Source organism: Myodes glareolus, chromosome 11 (genome assembly GCF_982192425.1).
Source record: "Myodes glareolus chromosome 11, mMyoGla1.1, whole genome shotgun sequence".
NCBI lineage: Eukaryota > Metazoa > Chordata > Mammalia > Rodentia > Cricetidae > Myodes > Myodes glareolus.
Genome location: NC_142036.1, coordinates 14972201 through 14989440, shown reverse-complemented (window position 1 = coordinate 14989440; position 17240 = coordinate 14972201). Strand labels below are relative to the sequence as shown.

The 17240-nt window shown below is 56.2% G+C and overlaps 1 protein-coding gene across 3 annotated transcripts in view; it reads left to right on the top strand.

Moving 5' to 3' along the window:
* Positions 1-21: 21 nt before the first annotated feature.
* Kif26a (kinesin family member 26A) overlaps positions 22-17240 on the top strand; it is a 38204-nt gene continuing 20985 nt past the window's right edge. For 2 of the 3 annotated variants that reach the window (XM_048431411.3, XM_048431410.3), the window contains exons 1-3: positions 2059-2263; positions 2601-2843; positions 13594-14019. In XM_048431411.3, coding sequence (XP_048287368.3) covers positions 2222-2263; positions 2601-2843; positions 13594-14019 — 711 coding nt within the window. In that variant the 5' untranslated portion in view covers positions 2059-2221. Of the gene's footprint in view, positions 160-2058; positions 2264-2600; positions 2844-13593; positions 14020-17240 lie in introns of those variants that run through there. The other variant, XM_087911503.1, reaches the window with a different exon arrangement.

Below are 17240 nucleotides of genomic sequence, written 5' to 3'. Positions count from 1 at the left end.
CTGCCTACGGTCCACTCCTCCATGGCGCTGCCGGGGTCCCCCGAGCCGCCCCGCGGCGCGCCCCGCAAGGTTCCAAGCCTGCTGGAGATGGGGGCGCTCTGCCTGGACTCGGACATCATCCTGGGTTTCACCAGTCACCTCCTGCGGAGGCGAGGCAAGGTGAGGACTGGAGGGGCCCGGCTGGCAGCGGTGACGCTGTCCCGCGACTTTGCTGCGCAGCACCGAGAAAACGCGGCAGGTCCCGGGCGGAGTCCGTCATGACGCACGGAGACTGCACTTTCCTGGGTTGGTGTTGCTTGATTCTTCCTCTCTAGTCCAGGCAGTGCTGGGACCCAAGCCTTGAGCAGCGGTCACCCAGGGAGGAGAGCTTAGCGCAGAGATCCCGGTTCTCACCTTGCAAGGATGTGCAGAAAAAGGCTAGGGCAGAGGGGGTCTGAGTTTCTGTGATGATTTCAGTTGCTTGGTGCACCCCAGAGTCTTGCGGGGCTGTGTTTTGTGTCCCCTGGGAACTCGGGTGTAGAGTATGCTTCCCGGAGAGCCGCGCCGGTGCAGGGAAGTGAAGTTGCGGGTGTGGCCCATCACGAGCGCAGGGCCCGGGTTCTCGGTGATGCTTCTGCGTGTGCACGTGAGGGGGGGGGGCGGGAGGAGGGGGGGTCGATATAGATGTGTGAACCTCCTGGGTCGCGGTTGTTTGTCTCAATGCTGTAGAGGGGCGGGGTGACGCTGTTTACACGGTTTGCAAGGACGGGTTGGGGAGGGTGATGCTTGAAGCTATCCAGAACCCAGGGTGGGCGGACGCCTTTGCAAAGCTGAGAAGAGGAAGTAAAGGGCCTGGAGGCTTGGGGGGGGGTTGCAGAAAGTGGGGAGTCCGTTCCCAGTTTATTTATGGCTCCCCGTCGTGTTTATAGACTCTTTTAAGTCATAGATGACCTGGAAAACCGGATCATTTATCCCACTCTTGGCCAACCGTGCGTAGGAGTGGAGGGCTAAGTAAGCGGGGTGGGGGTGGGTGGGGAAGGGGAGTTAAACGGAAAGGAGGGTACTTGAAAGACCCTATACGGTGTGAGGGTCTAACTGCTCTGGGAGTGTCCGGCCAGGGTCTTTCTTCTCTTGAATCATCCTCGCTCGCTGTCCTAGGTCTCAGCCTAAAGCAAAAAGCTCTACGTTCAGAACGCGTGGCATCGTGTGTCTCTGCGCCCTCAAACCCTGTGCGCACGATGGCCAGCAGGTGGCGCTTGTGTCATGGGGAGCCCCGCCGCAGCTCTCATCTAGCTCCTATCTTGGGGTTTCGGATTGATCCGGAGCTGGGGGCTGAGCCCCCTGCGACCTCAGATGGCGGTGACATTGGGGGTCTGACTTGAGCGAGAGCAACTGGTCGCTGGGGAAGCGGGGAAGACCTCCGGGTCGGAGACAAACAGGCAATTAATTCCGGAGCTAACTTCCCATCTGCCAGGCCTGCTAACAACAGGTCCAGCACACCCCCAGGGCCAGCCGCACCGCTTCCTCCCACTTCCCAGGCAGCGCAGCGAGCAATCCACTTTCAGGCGCACAGGCGGCAGCCAATATACTTCCAGACAGCTCCTAGCGGCACACTGCACTTCTTGAAACGTAGACCCTCACCCACGGAGACAGTTGGAGCCAACGGGGGGCCAGCCACACTGGGTGTGCTGGGGAAGCTGGTATCCAGCTCCTTCCATTACTCCCCAACCCACCCCACTTCCCTGCTATGTGACCCTGGGCAAAAGCTTTAGTTTTCCCGCTCGCAAAGTGATGAGAAGGTTAGGTGCTTCCCAGGAGTCGCGCAGACCCCACCGTCGCTCAGGAGGAACAGAAGCGCATGCGTGCGCGTAACTAGTGTCTCGGCAGCCCCCCCCCGTCCCTCCCCCGCCCTCCCCCCAGTCAGTACTCACCTAACAGGTTGGGGTCCTAGCAGTGGGCGGGGCCGCAAAGAGGAGCAGGACCCCCGCCCACCTGGTTCTACTCGGGGTGGGGGCGGTGCTCTGGTGTTCCGCCCCCTTCCCTCCCTTTACGGGCCTTGGCCCGCCCCCGCCCCCGCCCAGCCTGTCCCGGAGCGAGCCTGCCGCCGCCACAGCACGCTCTCTTACCAGTCGCCTGCTCAACCAACTTCAGAGCAGGAGGCCGGGCCATGGGGGTGCCCCCGGGGCGGATCACGTAGCCACGGCGCCCCGAGAACCAACGCATCCTTTCCTGCGTCTGGGCCATGGTCGGCCGCGGAGCTTCCTTGTGTGCGGTGCAGCCCGCGGTATGCAAGACTGGGCAAGGAACGGGCGGCAGGGCCCGGCGGGCACCGGGTTCAGAGCCCGGGACAAGGATGCTCGAGGGATGCGCGGCGCCCTCTAGGGGTGGGGCCTGGAGCGAAGCGCGGCGGGGGACCCCTGAGCGTCTTGCTGGGGCTTCTCCGCCAGGGACCTCTGGCGTTGCACCCAGGGCTCTAACTGGCCTTGCACCCAGGGCTCTAACTTTTGTGAGAGCGTGGCTTTAGGGTCGTGAGAGGTTTGGAGTCGGCCGCGTGGAGTACTTCAGTATCGCCTCCCGAAGGCTTGGGTTTACTGTTCCTTCTCCTCCCGCACTTCCCGCAGGTAGCTGAGTGTGGCCCGGCTCGTGAGCCCCAGCCACTTGAGGTATCACCGCGCAAGAGGTTGCCCGCCGGGCTCGACCAAGACCCATGCAGCAGCCGCCCTGCTCCGGAGGGCGCTGGGGCCAGCACAGAGCAGGGCCACTCGGCTGGTGGAGGCGGTTGGTGCCGCCACTGCCACACGAAGCTCGTGGAGCTCAAACGACAGGCATGGAAGTTGGTCAGCGGCCCCGGGACTCCCCTCCGGGTAAGTGACTCTTCTTCAGACCACGTCTCAGACAAGGCAGAGCTGGAACTTGGTAGAGTTTGGGGCTGGAGCTTAGAGCATGGCGGGTTCAACATGAGCCCACTTGTCTTACCCAGCTTCCCTGTCTGCAAGAGTGGATATAGGGTGCAACCCACCCTAGGAGTCCTGTTGCATGTCAGAGGGGGTTGGGTAGATTTCTTTCCTGGCTACAGATGTCCTATAGCTGGAGCCATACTGTTTGGGAGGAGTAGATAAGGGGGAGACGGACTTCACTCAGAGTAGGACTTGGATGGTGTGGCACTTTGGGCACCTGGGCATTGGCATGCCTGTATACAGAAGGCATAAAAGGAGAGAGAGTGGGCCTCTTTCTGCAACTGTGGGGCACCCACAGTTGCCTAGGGTCTGTCATGTACCCTGCCTTGGATATCTGCTTCTTGGGCCTAGGCCTTTCATGTGGGTAGTGACTATTGAGCCTCTGGGTTTCCCAGGCTTCGGCCTGACTGGCAAGTGCTGGTTGATGGGAGAGGAGTCTACTGGGCTTTCCGGCCTGGCCCCTCTTCTTGCCAGGCGTGTAAAGAGCAGGAGCATTGTTCCAGGGAACAATGGTCCCTGGAAATGTGCAAGGCAAGGGTGTGGGGGTCTCCACAGGAAGCCACTCCTGACCTTCAGCCTTGGTGAAGGAGGCCCTGGGAAGTGCCTGAAATCCCCATCCAGTCCAAATACAGTCCTCCAAGCAGTGCTGTGTTTAGGGTGAGACCCAGAGTGCCCTTTGGGCCAGAGCAGATGTGGTGGATGCCGTCAGGTGTGTCTGCTCTGGGCACCTCCCTCATCCCTCCTGGCATCTGTAAAGAGCAGGAACATATCCTAGGGTGGGGATATTACAGCCTCTTAGGCCAGGGGCTGGATCTGTGAGCCTGTATGGTGTGTGACTGACCACGGGTGTTGTTTGGCTTTAGTCAATGGCGGCCAGCCTTTGCCATACTCTCTACCCAGACAGAAAAATCCAGAAAGCCTCGAGGACCCCAGAGAGCCCCCCCAGGAAGCAGGCAGGTACAGGAGCTGCGATGTCGCCCCGCTCCAGCTCGCAGCCTTTGCTGCGTGCAGCCTGGGCCCCAGGCCAGCCGGCTACTTACTGGTGGGTGGTCCTAGTAAAGAAAGCTGCAGGCACGTAGTGAACTGGTAGAGTTGAGAGCCATCGCTGGAGGTCTGTGGCCTCTTTCTGTAGACCCTGCTGTCCCTCTCCAAGCTCCCGAGTGTGGCCTTTGATGCAAGCTGCCACTCCACACTCAGCAGAGGCTCCCTTGTCCTGGCTTGGGCCTGGTCAGGGCTTTGTGTGGCTTTGAGCCCCTCATCTATTACTATGTGTTTCCTCTTGTCACACAGGGTGGCCTCTATCTATTCTGGGAATGCTATCTAACCTGTGGAGTGCTGTGCCCAGGATAGGAAGGCTTTGCCATCCATTTCCCTCCAGAGAAAATTGAAACACTGGGGCACAGGTTGGACCCGCGGCCTAGTATTACAATAGGTGCCATTGTTGTGCTACCAGTGTGTGGCAAGCCCTTTTCATCAGGGAGCTGCAACCATAGCCCTCTATTAACCACTATGTGCACACACACACACACCACATACACAGACCACACACAGACATGCACACACATATACACCATACGCACAGACACTCACACACATATATACTACACATACACACATACACAGACCACACACACACAGACATGCACACATATATACACCACACACACACACCACACACACAGACATACACACACATATACACCACACACACCACATACACAGACCACATACAGACATGCACACACATATACACCACACACACTCCACACACGACACACACACACAAATATACCACACACACACACACCCCCCACACAGACATGCACACACATATAAACCACACACACACCACATACATAGACCACATACACACAGACATGCGCACACATACTCCCCCACATGCACACACGGTCTGTTTTGAGGTGGGAGTTAGCCCACTGAAGGGTGGATGGGGGAACCTTTGATCTTCATCTGTGGATGAGCTCCAGTATCTCTATTTGCCAAGGCCAAGATGATGTTAAGAATTTAGGGTGGAGAGTTAGGATCCTCTGAGGGGTCTACTTCTTAATTTTGGTCATGAGGACAGCACTTTGCTTATAGAGGAATCTGCCGGAATCTCACATCTATCTCTGTGGTTCTTAGAGCAGGCAGAAGGCCTGCTAGGCTCTCACTGCTGGTTGGAGGTTGAGGGTCCCAAGGACCCTCAGAGTCCTTGGCTTGGGTCTCTGTCTATTCTCAGTATTAGAGAGAACTGTGGGGCCATGGGGGCAGCCTGATAGCATACTGCTCCCTAGCTATCCTGTGACTAAGAAGGGCTTGTCCCCATTAACTTCCGGCCCACCTCTCTCCTAGCTGACACTTACTCCCGGTGGGTTTGGTGAGAGCTCCTGGCCAAGTCTCCTCTGTTTCACAGGTCCCCTTCACCTTCTTCTCAGGTGCATCTAACAGTACGGGTGTGAGTTCTGGTCCTGAGGTGGGCTCGACGGTCATCTTCACTGTGGGTCTTTGGGTAATCATGGCTATTGGGTGCTGCAGTTGTAACCCAGATCTTTGAAGGCCAGATGCCCTGCCATCACGCTGCTGTGGTCCCTTTCAGGTATTCCCGTCTGTGCGGCCTGTTTGGGACTCAGAGCACAGTGCCTTCCACCTGAGAGCCAAAGCCCAGGTCCCCCAGCCCCATTCTTCTCTGTCTGCATCTGCTGCAGTGAAGTGGCCACAAAGTTCCAGCAGATCCTTTTCCTTCATCTCTACCCCAGTCTGGGGTGCCAGCCTTCATCTCTACCCCAGTCTGGGGTGCCACCCTCACGCAGTAGCTCTGCTGTGTTGGGAAGAGGTCTCAGTTGCATAGAAATGCTTGTTAAACAACTGAGTGACCAGACTTTTCCTCTCATATCTCATGGGTGGTCACCCTGAAGGCTGCTGGGCTGCATTCTGTCTGTACGTCCCTGGGTGATGCCTCCCCACGCCCCCAGAGGAGGATGGTCCTTGTCCCTGACAAAGGATATCTTGCTGTTGCTTAGAGAGGGTTATTCCGAGGTGGTGACGCTTCCTGGGCTAGCGACATTCTTTCAGACTGTCAATATTGGAGCTGAATTAATGATTCCCCAACGGGAAAATGATTGACTCTCATTTAGATCTCGCAGGCCTCCCGCTCATCCAGCCAGAGTTCCATCCTGTTGCCTCCTGAGGCCCTTGTTCCTTTGCTGTGGCCTGTGGCTGCATGACTGGAGCCGTGAGCAAGGCTGCCAAAGGCTGGGTCTCTTGGTGCCTGTTCCTCCCATTCCCATCCAGCCCAGATTGCATTGTCTTGGTTCTGGAGCCTCCACACCCATGGGAACCAGCCCTTGAGGGTCAGGCTCTGGAGTCTTCCCGCCCTCCTTGTGGCTTGGCCTTAGTGCCGTGGTATGTGCTTGTTTCATCATGACACTGTGGTGTGCCTTGGCCCTTTCTCACTGTACCCACCTTCTACTTGGGGTGAGGGGTGGAGGGTCTGCAGGGGCACGCATGCTCTGACTGCACAGCTCCTAGCTCTGGTTGCATTGAAACTTTCAGGGAGGTAAGACCATGCTCCCCCACAACAGTTTGTAGCCCTGAGTGGTCTAGGACTGAGGCTGGTTCCTCTGATTCGGAAGCTGCTCCCTGGGATAGCTCGTGTTTCCCCCCCTCCCAGTCCTATGGGCTGCCATCTTTGATGTTTGGAGCCAGGCCAGGTAGGTGCCTGGGGCCTTTCAGGGTGGGGCCCTGGCGTCAGCACTGGTTCCCAGCTGAGCCCAGGTGTCTGCTAAGGGAGGTGTGAGAGGGGCTGGTGCTCCCTGGGGCTGGCTGGCAGGGGATGTGGTGACTCAGCGGGGAGGTGTCTACTCCAGGGCCTGACTGGAGGTGCTCAGAGATCCAGGGTTCAGCTGGGACCAGGAGGATCCTGGTAGCGCCAGCATTCCCCTCCAGCCTCTGCAGTTCCCTGAATTGGCTTCCCTGTTCCTCTCGTGTGTCCGTTCATTCAGTATGGGGCAATGCATAGGTCTATTACGGGGTCCATGCTGCCTGTTTTGCTGGCCTGTGGTTCCATGCATGGAGTGGAGGTAGCACTTGGGGAAGGACTTAGGCTTAAGGGTGGGATTCTTGGCCCTCTGAACTTCTGTTGGGGTGGCATTGGAATGGCTGTTGTGCATGTCTGGGGTCCAGTACAAGCTTCATGTCTAAAGGGGTGTGTGTGTCTTCCACCAGGAAGGCTGTCTTTCATACACAGAGCTGATAAACAAGAGCTGAGTAATCTATGTCCCACTCCCCTCTCCTGAGCGGTGGTAATGTGCGGTCAGGGAGGCTGTGTCGGACACCCTTGCACTTTGAGTGGTGGCCCAGGCAAACTGAAGGGCCTTGCAGTGGTTTGGAGTTTTCTAAAACTTCCCTCTGGTGTCCTGGAAGCACCTTGTAGGTGGAAGTCAGGGGAGCTGGTTCCTGTCTTAGATAGCAGTGAAGACCTAGCTCTCCTTCACTTTAGCCTGCCAGGAAGCTCACGATAGAGCGATTCCACTCTAGACAACCAACCTCATGGGCCTTTTCTCCTAAGGGAAGTGGTCGTTCCTGTGTGTTCACTTTGGACTCTATCTTAGTCACATCGTTTTGTTTTTAGTTTACCTTGTGTACCTCCTGGAAGCTACCACACAGTCTTTGTGCTAAGGCCTGGAGTAAGTGGGACCTCAACGCTGAGCAGCCTTGACCTAACTTCACTGTTTATTTGGTTGATGGAATGGGAACCTTGGGCAGTGCAGGGCAAGTGGGCATGATTGACCTGGCCCTGTGGGATCCTTCTGGCAGCCAGGTGGGTAGTCTGGTCTCTCTACCCTGCTGCTGAGTTTAGTCTCTCCCTTCCTGCTGGAGTAAGCAATGGGCAAGGGGAGCCTGCGGCAGGAACCAGAGGCCATAGTGGTTTATCTATTCCTACAAGGCCCAAATTGGAGTCATCATTGTTCCTTGTGGTTTGGGACCCTTGCAGGGTCTCATTGTATTGCAGATGAATGCACCCTATCCTTCTGGAGAGCATCTCTTAGATGTGAACCTCTGTGGTCAGGAAGCCTAAGGCTGGTTTTTAGGCCTCTGGTGCCCGGTGAGAGGCCCCCAGCCTAGTCTTGTTCCTGCCCTGTGGTAGCATCCTGCTGGGAGAAGGCATGGGCGGGCTTCACAGGTCACTGTGTTAGTAAATTTATAGTCCTGTGTGGCCCAGGGCCAGGCCTGGTGCTGACTGGGTCTGGATTTGGATGGATGCTTCTACAGAATGCTTGCTTTGACCTCTGACTCCGGCCACAGGGTCAGCCCGAGCTGCTTCCTGTTTCCCGGGTGGAGCGTGCCACGCTAGATCTTATGTCAGGGGCTTGGATTGCTGGGTAGGCTCCTCTCCATCCTGTTGCTCCAGCTCATGGCCCCAGCCCAGCTCTGCCTCCCGGAGGCCATGAATTCCTTCCTGTTGGAACCCCAGAGACTGTCCTGAAGCCAACTTTGTTTTTGTTCTTAGTGTAACCCTGTCTTTCTCTTGTATGCCTCTCCTCCTTTGTCCCCATGCCTGCCTCCACAGGAGGAAGCATACAGAGGTCTGACTCTTGCTTTTTGATTCCAGACCTAGAAATCTGATAGACATGAGGCAGAGGTGGGATAGGCATGAGACAGAGGTGGGGGGTCCCTTAAAAGGGACCAGCCAGGAGATGGGAAGGGGTGAGGCCTGGGAGTGGGGACCCTAGGGTTGGAGCTTCAGCTCTGTTGCCCAGGCTGTGTGGCCTGAGGTAAGCGCCTCCGTTTCTTCGGTTTTCCTAAGGAAGGCGTTTTCTTGGTGGATGTCTGTACCCATCGAGGTGGATGGAAGGGCTTTTTGTCAGGTGGTGGCTGTTGGGTTCCGGATGATACCAGGTGCCTAGCCTGCCTATCATTTCACTTCTGTAGAGTGCTGGATGGGCAGAGAGGGCGCTGGGCCTGTCTGGCAGGAGGGTTGGTTGGGCTTGATGCTATGATAGGGCATCTCCTATGGGGTCAGGACCCCTCCTTTTCTATAGGTACCCTAAGACCTGGTGGGGAGAAGAGCTGGGTGGGTGGGTGGGAAGGCCAGAGCACCCCAGCCAGTTTCCTGGTACTAGAGGCCAGGACCAGCATGCAGGCACCTAGGCCACTCTTCCTGTGTAGTCAGGGAGGAGAGGAGCAGGACACAGCTTGCTAAAGGCAACAAGGCTGGTTGAGCCCCTTCCCTGCGTTCTCCTCCCTGAGCAAAGTCTCAGGCCTGGAGGCCAGCTCTGGGCACTACAGGCCTGCAGCATCTGCAGAAAAGAATCAGACCTGTAGGGTGGTACAAGGGCAGCCAGAGACCTGGCATCTGACTGTGGGAGGGGTTTGCCCGGGCTCATGCAGAGACTGCCAGCACTGGCAGGTAGGGCTGGGAACCAGTAAGGTGGCAGTTCCTCAGGATGATGTAGACAGAGCTGCGCTCAGGCCCTGGGGCCATGGCTGGGGTTTGGGTTGTCCCTAGAATTCTTTGCTGAATTATGCCCACAGAAATATGCCTGCAACCCAATCCAAGACTCTGAAGCAGCCCCTGTTGGAGGGAGGGTAATGGATGGGACCTCATCTGTGGGCTTCTGCAAGAGTCTGCCCACGGACCGGATAGAGGCAGGGGCCTGATTCTGTACACACTCCCTTCCAGCTGGTTACTGGTGAGTTTTGGCTTCTTTGTCGTTCACCTGTCTGCAGAGACACCAGCTCGCCCAGCTTCAGGAGGGGATGTACCCCAACCTGGCAGTGTGAACCTGATACAGCCTCAGGGGATGCTTTGCTGCCTCATGGTCCAGTGGGGGAAACTGAGGCACGGGGTTTTGTGCTTTGTCTGCTGGAGTTAGAGTCTATATTTTATGCCCTTTCAGGTGGGGTCCTGATTAGCCACTGTGTCCCCACAGCTGAGGCGATTGGTGCTCCCCAGGTCTCTAGCATCCTGTGGGGGTTCTTCGTGGAGAACAGGGCAGCTATTGAGGGGGAGACTCTCAATGAGTGAGTCTGTCCTGAGTCACCCAGCTGGACTGTTCCTGGCACGGGGCTATGGGTGGCGTGCTGGTCAGTGCTGGGTGGGCTGGGCTATAGGTCGATAAGATGGAGAACCTAGCCAGACCTCTAGTGAGGTCCCTGGGAGGGTGGGAGTACCAGGGCAGCCTGGGTGTGCCTGCCAGTTTCCAGGCTGGAAAATTGAGCCCTGAACCACCCTGCCAGGCCGCACGAGACACAGGAATGTCCTCAACAGCAAGCCACTGGGAGTCCCTTCCTGAACCTGTTGTCATCTCCGGAAACAGTTGCTGTACAGGGTCATTGCCCAGAATGCTTTGTTTGGGAAGGAAGGGAGGTTGAGGTAGCAGGTTCTGTAGTCATGGGGTCCTCATGCCTGTTCCCTCCCGTGTACTTGTGTGGCAGTGCAGTAGGGGGAGGGGAGAGCCAGGGTGTCAGGCATAAAGGGACTCTAAGCCTATTTGGCTTCTCACTGGGCCTCCCATGGGTGCTGGGATTCCCTTTGTAGAGATGGATGGTTGACAGAACTCAGAGAGGGTCTCACATGGCAAGCTAAGGCCCCAGATTCTGTGGCAGTGACTGGGGAAGGTTCAGTCTGTTTTCCCTGACCCCTGGGTGGAGCTTAGCAGTGCTGAAGCCTGGACACCCGTCTTTCACCAGCGAAGCTTGACCAGCGCCGAAGCCCGGGGACCGCCTTCCATCCTCACAGGAGAAAAATGGAAGGATTACTTAAGGCAACTTACAGACCCTAGAAACAAAATAAAAACCGAAAAGTCATCATTTTTTAAACAGGGAGGTGCCCTAAAACCCGCCGTGTGATGGGTGGGTTGTGCACAGTGCTAAATTGAATCAAATTAAGAAAAATACTTTCCAAACACAAGTAAAATATCTGTTTAATTAGCCTATAAAGCGGAAATTAAAAGTAATATTTTGCAGTGGAGTAATTACTGTCTAACTGAAAGCAATGTGTTCCAGAGGTAACGGGACCAGGGGCTGGGGCTTCTGAATTTAATCCTGAACCTGGGCCCAGGGACCCTGGGGGCTTGAGGTCCTGAACACAGTGCGCTGCACGGGTGGGTGGGAAAGGAAGCCTGGCCGTGGCAGAGAGGGTCCTGACCTTTCCTCCTGGGCTCACCCTCTGTGCTGAGCGTCTTACAGTTAAAGGAAGTTCAAGCCAGCAGGGTTTGCTGGTGGCTGCTGAGGGGGCAGGGCAGGGGAATCTGGTGGCCTGCTGCAAGGCCTTTGTCTGGTCTGAGGGCCTTGCAGGGAACAGCAGGCTTGTGTGGGGTGGGGCGGGAGCCCCCTATCCAGAGCCCTGACTGTACTATAGAAAGCCGGACTCTGCTCAGTCTCCTCCAGTCTCCCAGCTAGTCCCCCAAACAAGGAGGTCTCGGGTCTCTCTGGAATGGGCCTGTGTGGTTCCAAATGACCCGGCTGCACAACACAGTGGTTCTACTTTTTGTGGACCTCAGTGCTGTGTTGTGATTCCTACAGACCCCTGCAGTTTAGCGTGTTCGAGCAGCTTGCCCCCTAGCAGTCTGCCACCCTCTTGTGGGATCAGGGCTGGAAAGGTAGCCCTGGCTTTTAGCTGGGCCCAACTCTCTGTTTCTCCCCCAAGGGCTGGGGTGGTGAGGGGACCAAAATGCTGACTTGGCTGCTTGTCCCCTTCCTGGTTCTTGGCCAAGGGTTCTGGCCCACTAGGGGCTTGCCCAGCAAGGCCTGGGGTGCAGGGCAGCTGTTGGAAACGAGGTGCCTGGGGCTGACTGCATGGCTCAGCAATGGGGACCTGAGCAGGATGGCCCATCTCTGGTCACCCCCAGTGACTGGATGGACCTCCTCTACCCCTGAGCAGCCAGACTTCTTCCTGCTCTCTGCATAACTGTGTTGGGGGCTAGAGTACCCTCTTCTCTCCGGTCCTGTCTTTAGCTTTCATTCTTGTCTCCTGCTGTGGCAGGGAAAGGGGATCATTTCAGAGGCTGTGGCCCCTGAGACAGACATAGGCCTCCAGGCCTGTTCAGAGGGCCCAGAACAAAGGGTAGCTGGGCCTGGATTCTTCTAAGCTGGAGCTAGGGCTGGGCGGCCTCTTTCAGGCTGAGCTAATGGCTGCAACAGGCCACACTTCCTTCCCTCTGCAGCCTCCTGCTGAGTGGAAAATTAGTGCTTGAGAGCCAGACTGGAAACAGGCCTGGCCACCCTCCGGCCTGGGGCTGGGTCGTTGGCTGGAATCACCCCACCCCTACCCCCACCCTTCGTTCATCTCTGGAGGCCTCTTTTGCCCCTGCAGGGCTCCCTGGTGAATTCCGGGGGCATCAGCTAAAGGGGACTTGGTCTGCCAGGCACTTCTCGGCCTGGAAACCGTCCAGAATTTATGGACTCACCCAGAACTCAGGCAGCTGGCATGATGCTGGGCCTGGCAGGGGTCATTCTTTGATCTGCCTTAGGCTCTGGGTGGAAATGGGGTCAAGGAAGAAAGATCTTAGTCATGATAGTCCCCTTGCTTCTCACTCATTGGCTGTCTTGGCAACAGCCTTCAGCACTTTGAACCTCCTAGGCATCGTGGACACAGGTGACCAGCCCCCGGGCACACTCAAGGAACATGCATTTCTGGGATAAATGAGACACTTTGGTGGAGTGGCTGACCTCAGCCCTCTCGTCTGAGAAATGGGTATATCTGGGGAGGCTGTGGTGACAGATGTATTAGAGTCAGGTTTTGCAAGGAAACCTTTGTAGCCTGGGGTCTATTGTGGCCAACTTAGTGTAAGGAACTACCTGAAAGTGGGCAGAAGGAGGCCAAGCTGGAGCTGATGGAGTGGACCGCGGAGAAATAATCCCAGGCTCTGATCATGGTGGCATCTGTAGCCTGGGTAATGTTTGTTGAAGGGACTACCATGCTTGGGGCTGGCCTAAGAGAACAAGGGAATTGGCTCATGATAGTGTTTCGCCTCTAGTGAGGTCAGTCTGAGACCAACCCCTCCCCAGTCTCTCTGTGGGAGGAGCGCCCCCACAGAGGGTGGCGTATCCCTTCTGGGAGGTATTGCCTCCTCTGGGTGGGGTTCTTATCCTCCTGACTTACAGCCTGCTTGAGATCCCTGGGCGCCCCTAGCTCGGGACAATGAACAATGAATGCTGTCCCCAACTGCTCTCAGGGCAGGGATGACCACCCTCACTCTGCACACTGCCAAGTGACCCATCCACAGTAGTACCGTATTTCCTTGTGCTCCTATGTCCTCCCAAGGCCGACTAGAGGCTGCAAAGACAGGGATAGGGTCTGAGCCCCTGCTCCAGAGAAATCTCAGGAAGGGAACCTTGGAAACTACTTCTCTCTAGTCTCCTGCCGGGCCTTGGACCAGTGCCTTTCCCCACTAGCTGGTTGTCAGGGAGCTACAAACGCATCTTATTAGTCGTGAACCAGCATGGTTAATGATGGTGAGGCAGTGGGTTGGCTGTCAGGGGCACAGGGAACTTCCTATTAACTCTGATAATTACCTTCCTGCTGAGCTCGTGCAGATGAAATAGTTTGGGCCATAATAATGTTATGGATGGTGTTGCACTGGCTCCAGCATGAGCTAGCGTGGTGGGCTACCTGTGTACCTGGATGCTAACTGTTGCTCCTTGCTGTCCTCAGGACCCTTGCCTCTCTACCCTGCTTCTTGACAAGCTCCCAGCGTCTGGCGTTCAGCCAGCGTGCCGCCCTGACACTGAGAGCCGCTGTGACGTATGCACCACGCACCTACACCAGCTCACTCGGGAAGCCCTGCGCCTGTTACAGACCCCCGCCAGCCACGAGGACCCTGATGCTTCCCGAGGAGGCCTTGTGGCTCCCAGCCCTAGGGACCCACCTGGACCAGTGGGCCTTACAGGGAGGCAGCCCCCTGTGGGACCTGACAGGAGGAAGGCAACAGCTTGGCCACCCGGCCCCAGCGTCCAGGTGTCCGTGGCACCAGCAGGCCTTGGTGGAGCACTGAGCACAGTCACCATCCAGGCCCAGCAGTGTCTGGAGGGTGTGTGGAGCCTCTCAAGGGTCAACAGCTTCTTGCCGCCGACCTGCCTGGTGAGTGCTCTGGGTATGTGGGCTACTGGATCCCAGCTGACTTCCTTTTGGACTCCTGACCACATCTGGGCGCTGTGTGGCATGGTGTTGGCAGTGCAAACCCAGGAAAATCAGGGATACCTTTGGCTAGCTTGCTTCTCAGATCATCTCTGATGCTGTAGGCTGATGGAGGAACCCAAGGTCTCCTGGGATGGCCCTCATCTGCTCATCTGGGCTTGAGGAGCTGCCATGCAGACTGTCCTCAGGGCCATAGAGCGGGGCCATAGATGGGGTGCCCCATGGACGAATGACAGAGCCTGGAGTACACAGTGAGGCCCACAGTTGCTGGTACTGATGTTTATAAGTTGAAAGATGTCCTCTAAGCCTCCCCTCCTACCTGGCCCCCCTTAATCCAGACCTAAAGACCATGCCCAGGAGTGGTTGTCTGGGGCATTGCCTGCACAGTTGCTTCTCATCATCTTTCCTAGAGTCTTCCCAACATCCCATGTCCCCACCACCTTGAACCTTTGGTTCAAGAAATCCAAGGGTGGAAGTTAAGAGAGCGGTGCTGGTGGCCTTGCGGTGCCCTCGGGTGCTGGAAGATGGGGGCTCAGATTTAGGGAGTATAAGAGGTTATCTCTGGGCCTTGGGGAGGGCCTGGCACCACACGGGCACAGCCAGCACTATGCATGAGCCCTGCTTGACTTAGCTCTTCTCCAGGAGCACCATGCTGAGGGCACAGCAACCTGCCCCTGGAGGACTTAGTTTGAGGGCCCTCAGTGCCTACCAGGGAGGGCAGTGTACTTTGTACTGTTTGTCTGAGTTCCCCCGGTGACCACAGTGGGAGGGATCCTCTGGGGCGAGAAGGTAGAAGTAGTTCTACCAGGAATGAGGTACTGGTAGCTTATGGGGAAGGGGGGCAGGGGCAGGCTGTTGTGGATCGTGTGTAAACGGCTACATGGAAAAGCCCCCCTCTCCCCCAGTTGCCCCCTGGAGCCCTGATTGCAGAGGATCTGTGGGTGTTTCCAAGGAGTCGTGCTTCCGTGGTAGAGTTTGAGGTATGCATTCCAGACAGCCAACCGTGCAGGCCTGGGAAGTTTGCAAAGTCCCTGGTGTGGGCTGGTAGGCTCTTTTACCCTTGGCCTGTGTGTCCAGTGGCCTTTCAAAGAGATGGGCCGAGGTGCAGAGGGACCCCAGAGCCACTGGGCAATGTTTATACAAGCTCCCATGTAAGGAAGATTCCTCCCGTTTTCTGACTGTAGGCGTCTCTGAGGTAGGTAAAACTGGTTGGCTAGGCTTGCTCTTGGATGTGGTGTTTGCTGAGAATTCTGTCTCAAGCTGGAGCTGGTCCCTGGGGTTTGTTTAGGGGCTGATCTTTTGAGGCTGTCTATCCATCTTACCATAGTGAAGGGAGGTCAGCTGCTCTGTCTTCCTGAGGCTTTGACCCAACAGCTGGGCTGCCTGAGGAGTGGGGAACAGAGCCCAGGTGTAGGGTACAGATGCTCCTGACTCTTCAGGTGAATTAATTAATTCCTAGAGGAGGTGGCATTGAGCTGGACCCCAAAGGAAGCCTCAGGTGATATGCTCAGACCTAAGACACTGGTCCGAAGGGGTTTGGATGGCCCCACAGATTGGCTGGCCATAGCCCTTATGCTTTGGTGTGGTGATGAGGGTTGGGGAGGATGTTGGGAGGGTCATTGGCCTCTAGTTAAGTAAACCTGACTATGGCCTGCTTGTCATAAAATGTGGGCATTTAAGGCTCTCACTCTTTATTTCATGTGCACATTGATTGTGTTTGGGAAGGTGGGAATGGATTTATAATTAGAGAACAGTCCCGGCAATCAATAGGGAGATTATTAGAACCATAAATAGGACTTTAGGCTGCAGATGAGGCAATGTCCCCTGAAGCAGGGCATCAATCACCGATGATCAAGTACCGCCTGGGCACTCTGGTATTAAACACTTCTAGAGAGATGCATTGTGAATTTGTTACAGATGGTCAGCGGTCTGATAGGGCTGCCTAGGTAGATTGGTTCCCACTGGTGGGAAAGGCAACCTAGCGGCTGTCATACTGGGATGAGGAGTGGAGGGCCAGATCTGGGTTCCATGGGCACTTCCATCTTGGCCGTGGTCAGCAGTAGAGGCCGAGGAAAGTGGTTGGCTCTGGCCCGACAGTTGGCCCTTAGAGGGGACGGTATGGCTTGTGTCTTCATGGACTCCTGAAACCACAGGCAAGGCCTGGAACATTTTTAGATGCTGTGGCTGAGAGCTACCCTGGTCCCTCCACCTGGGTGTTACTGTGGTACAACCACCCTCGCAGTCCTGAGTTCCAGTGCTGTGAGAAGCTATTGGCCTGCACAGCTTTAACCCAAATCATAGCCACATCTCATTTGGGTTTGGAGCAGCCATGACAGGCTGTGCTCAGGTGACATAAGCCCGCCCCATGGATGGGTGACAGAGCCCGGAGTACACAGGGAGGCACTGACAGTTATAGGTTGAAGGATGTCCTCCAAACCTTCCCTCCCACCAGGTTGCCTTTTGTGAGCCTGGCTCCCCTTAACCCTTGATCAAAGAGGGTCCCTTTCCTGACCATTTTCTCTGTGGAGCATCGAGCCATTGCTTTGCAGCTCCTGGGAGACTATTCCTGCTAGTCTTTCTAGGCCAGAGGTTCTCAATCTGTGGGTCATGACCCCTTTGGGGTCGAAGGACTGTTTCACAGGAGTCTCCTAAGACCGACCTGCATATCAGGTATTTACATCATGATTCAAAACAGTAGCAAAATTACAGTTATGAAGTAGCAACTAAAATAATTTTATGATTGGCGGTCACCCCAACATGAGGAACTGGAAGGGTCACCATGTTAGGAAGGTTGAGAACCACCGCCCTAGACTGTCCGGTGGAGACACCAGTTCTGTAACAGATGAGGGGCACCTGTGCGTGTGGTTCCCCGGTGCCAGCCATGTGGCATGTCCCACAATCAGAAGCCTTCGTGGGGATCAAGAAACCTGTTGTCCTCTTGAAGCAAAAGCTGCAGGGTAGGACTCACCTCCTGATCCCATAGTTAGATAGAGGTGGTACAGTTGACATCAGAGGGAGGCCTCAAGGAGCCAGGGTTCCCCACTGCGGGGTGGTTGCATAGCACCGTTCTGGGGGTGCCCACTTGCCTGCCACTGCGAGCTGTGCAGGGCGCCTGCTGCCTGCCATTCATAGAGACCTTGGGTGGCTACTGGAGGGTGGGAGAG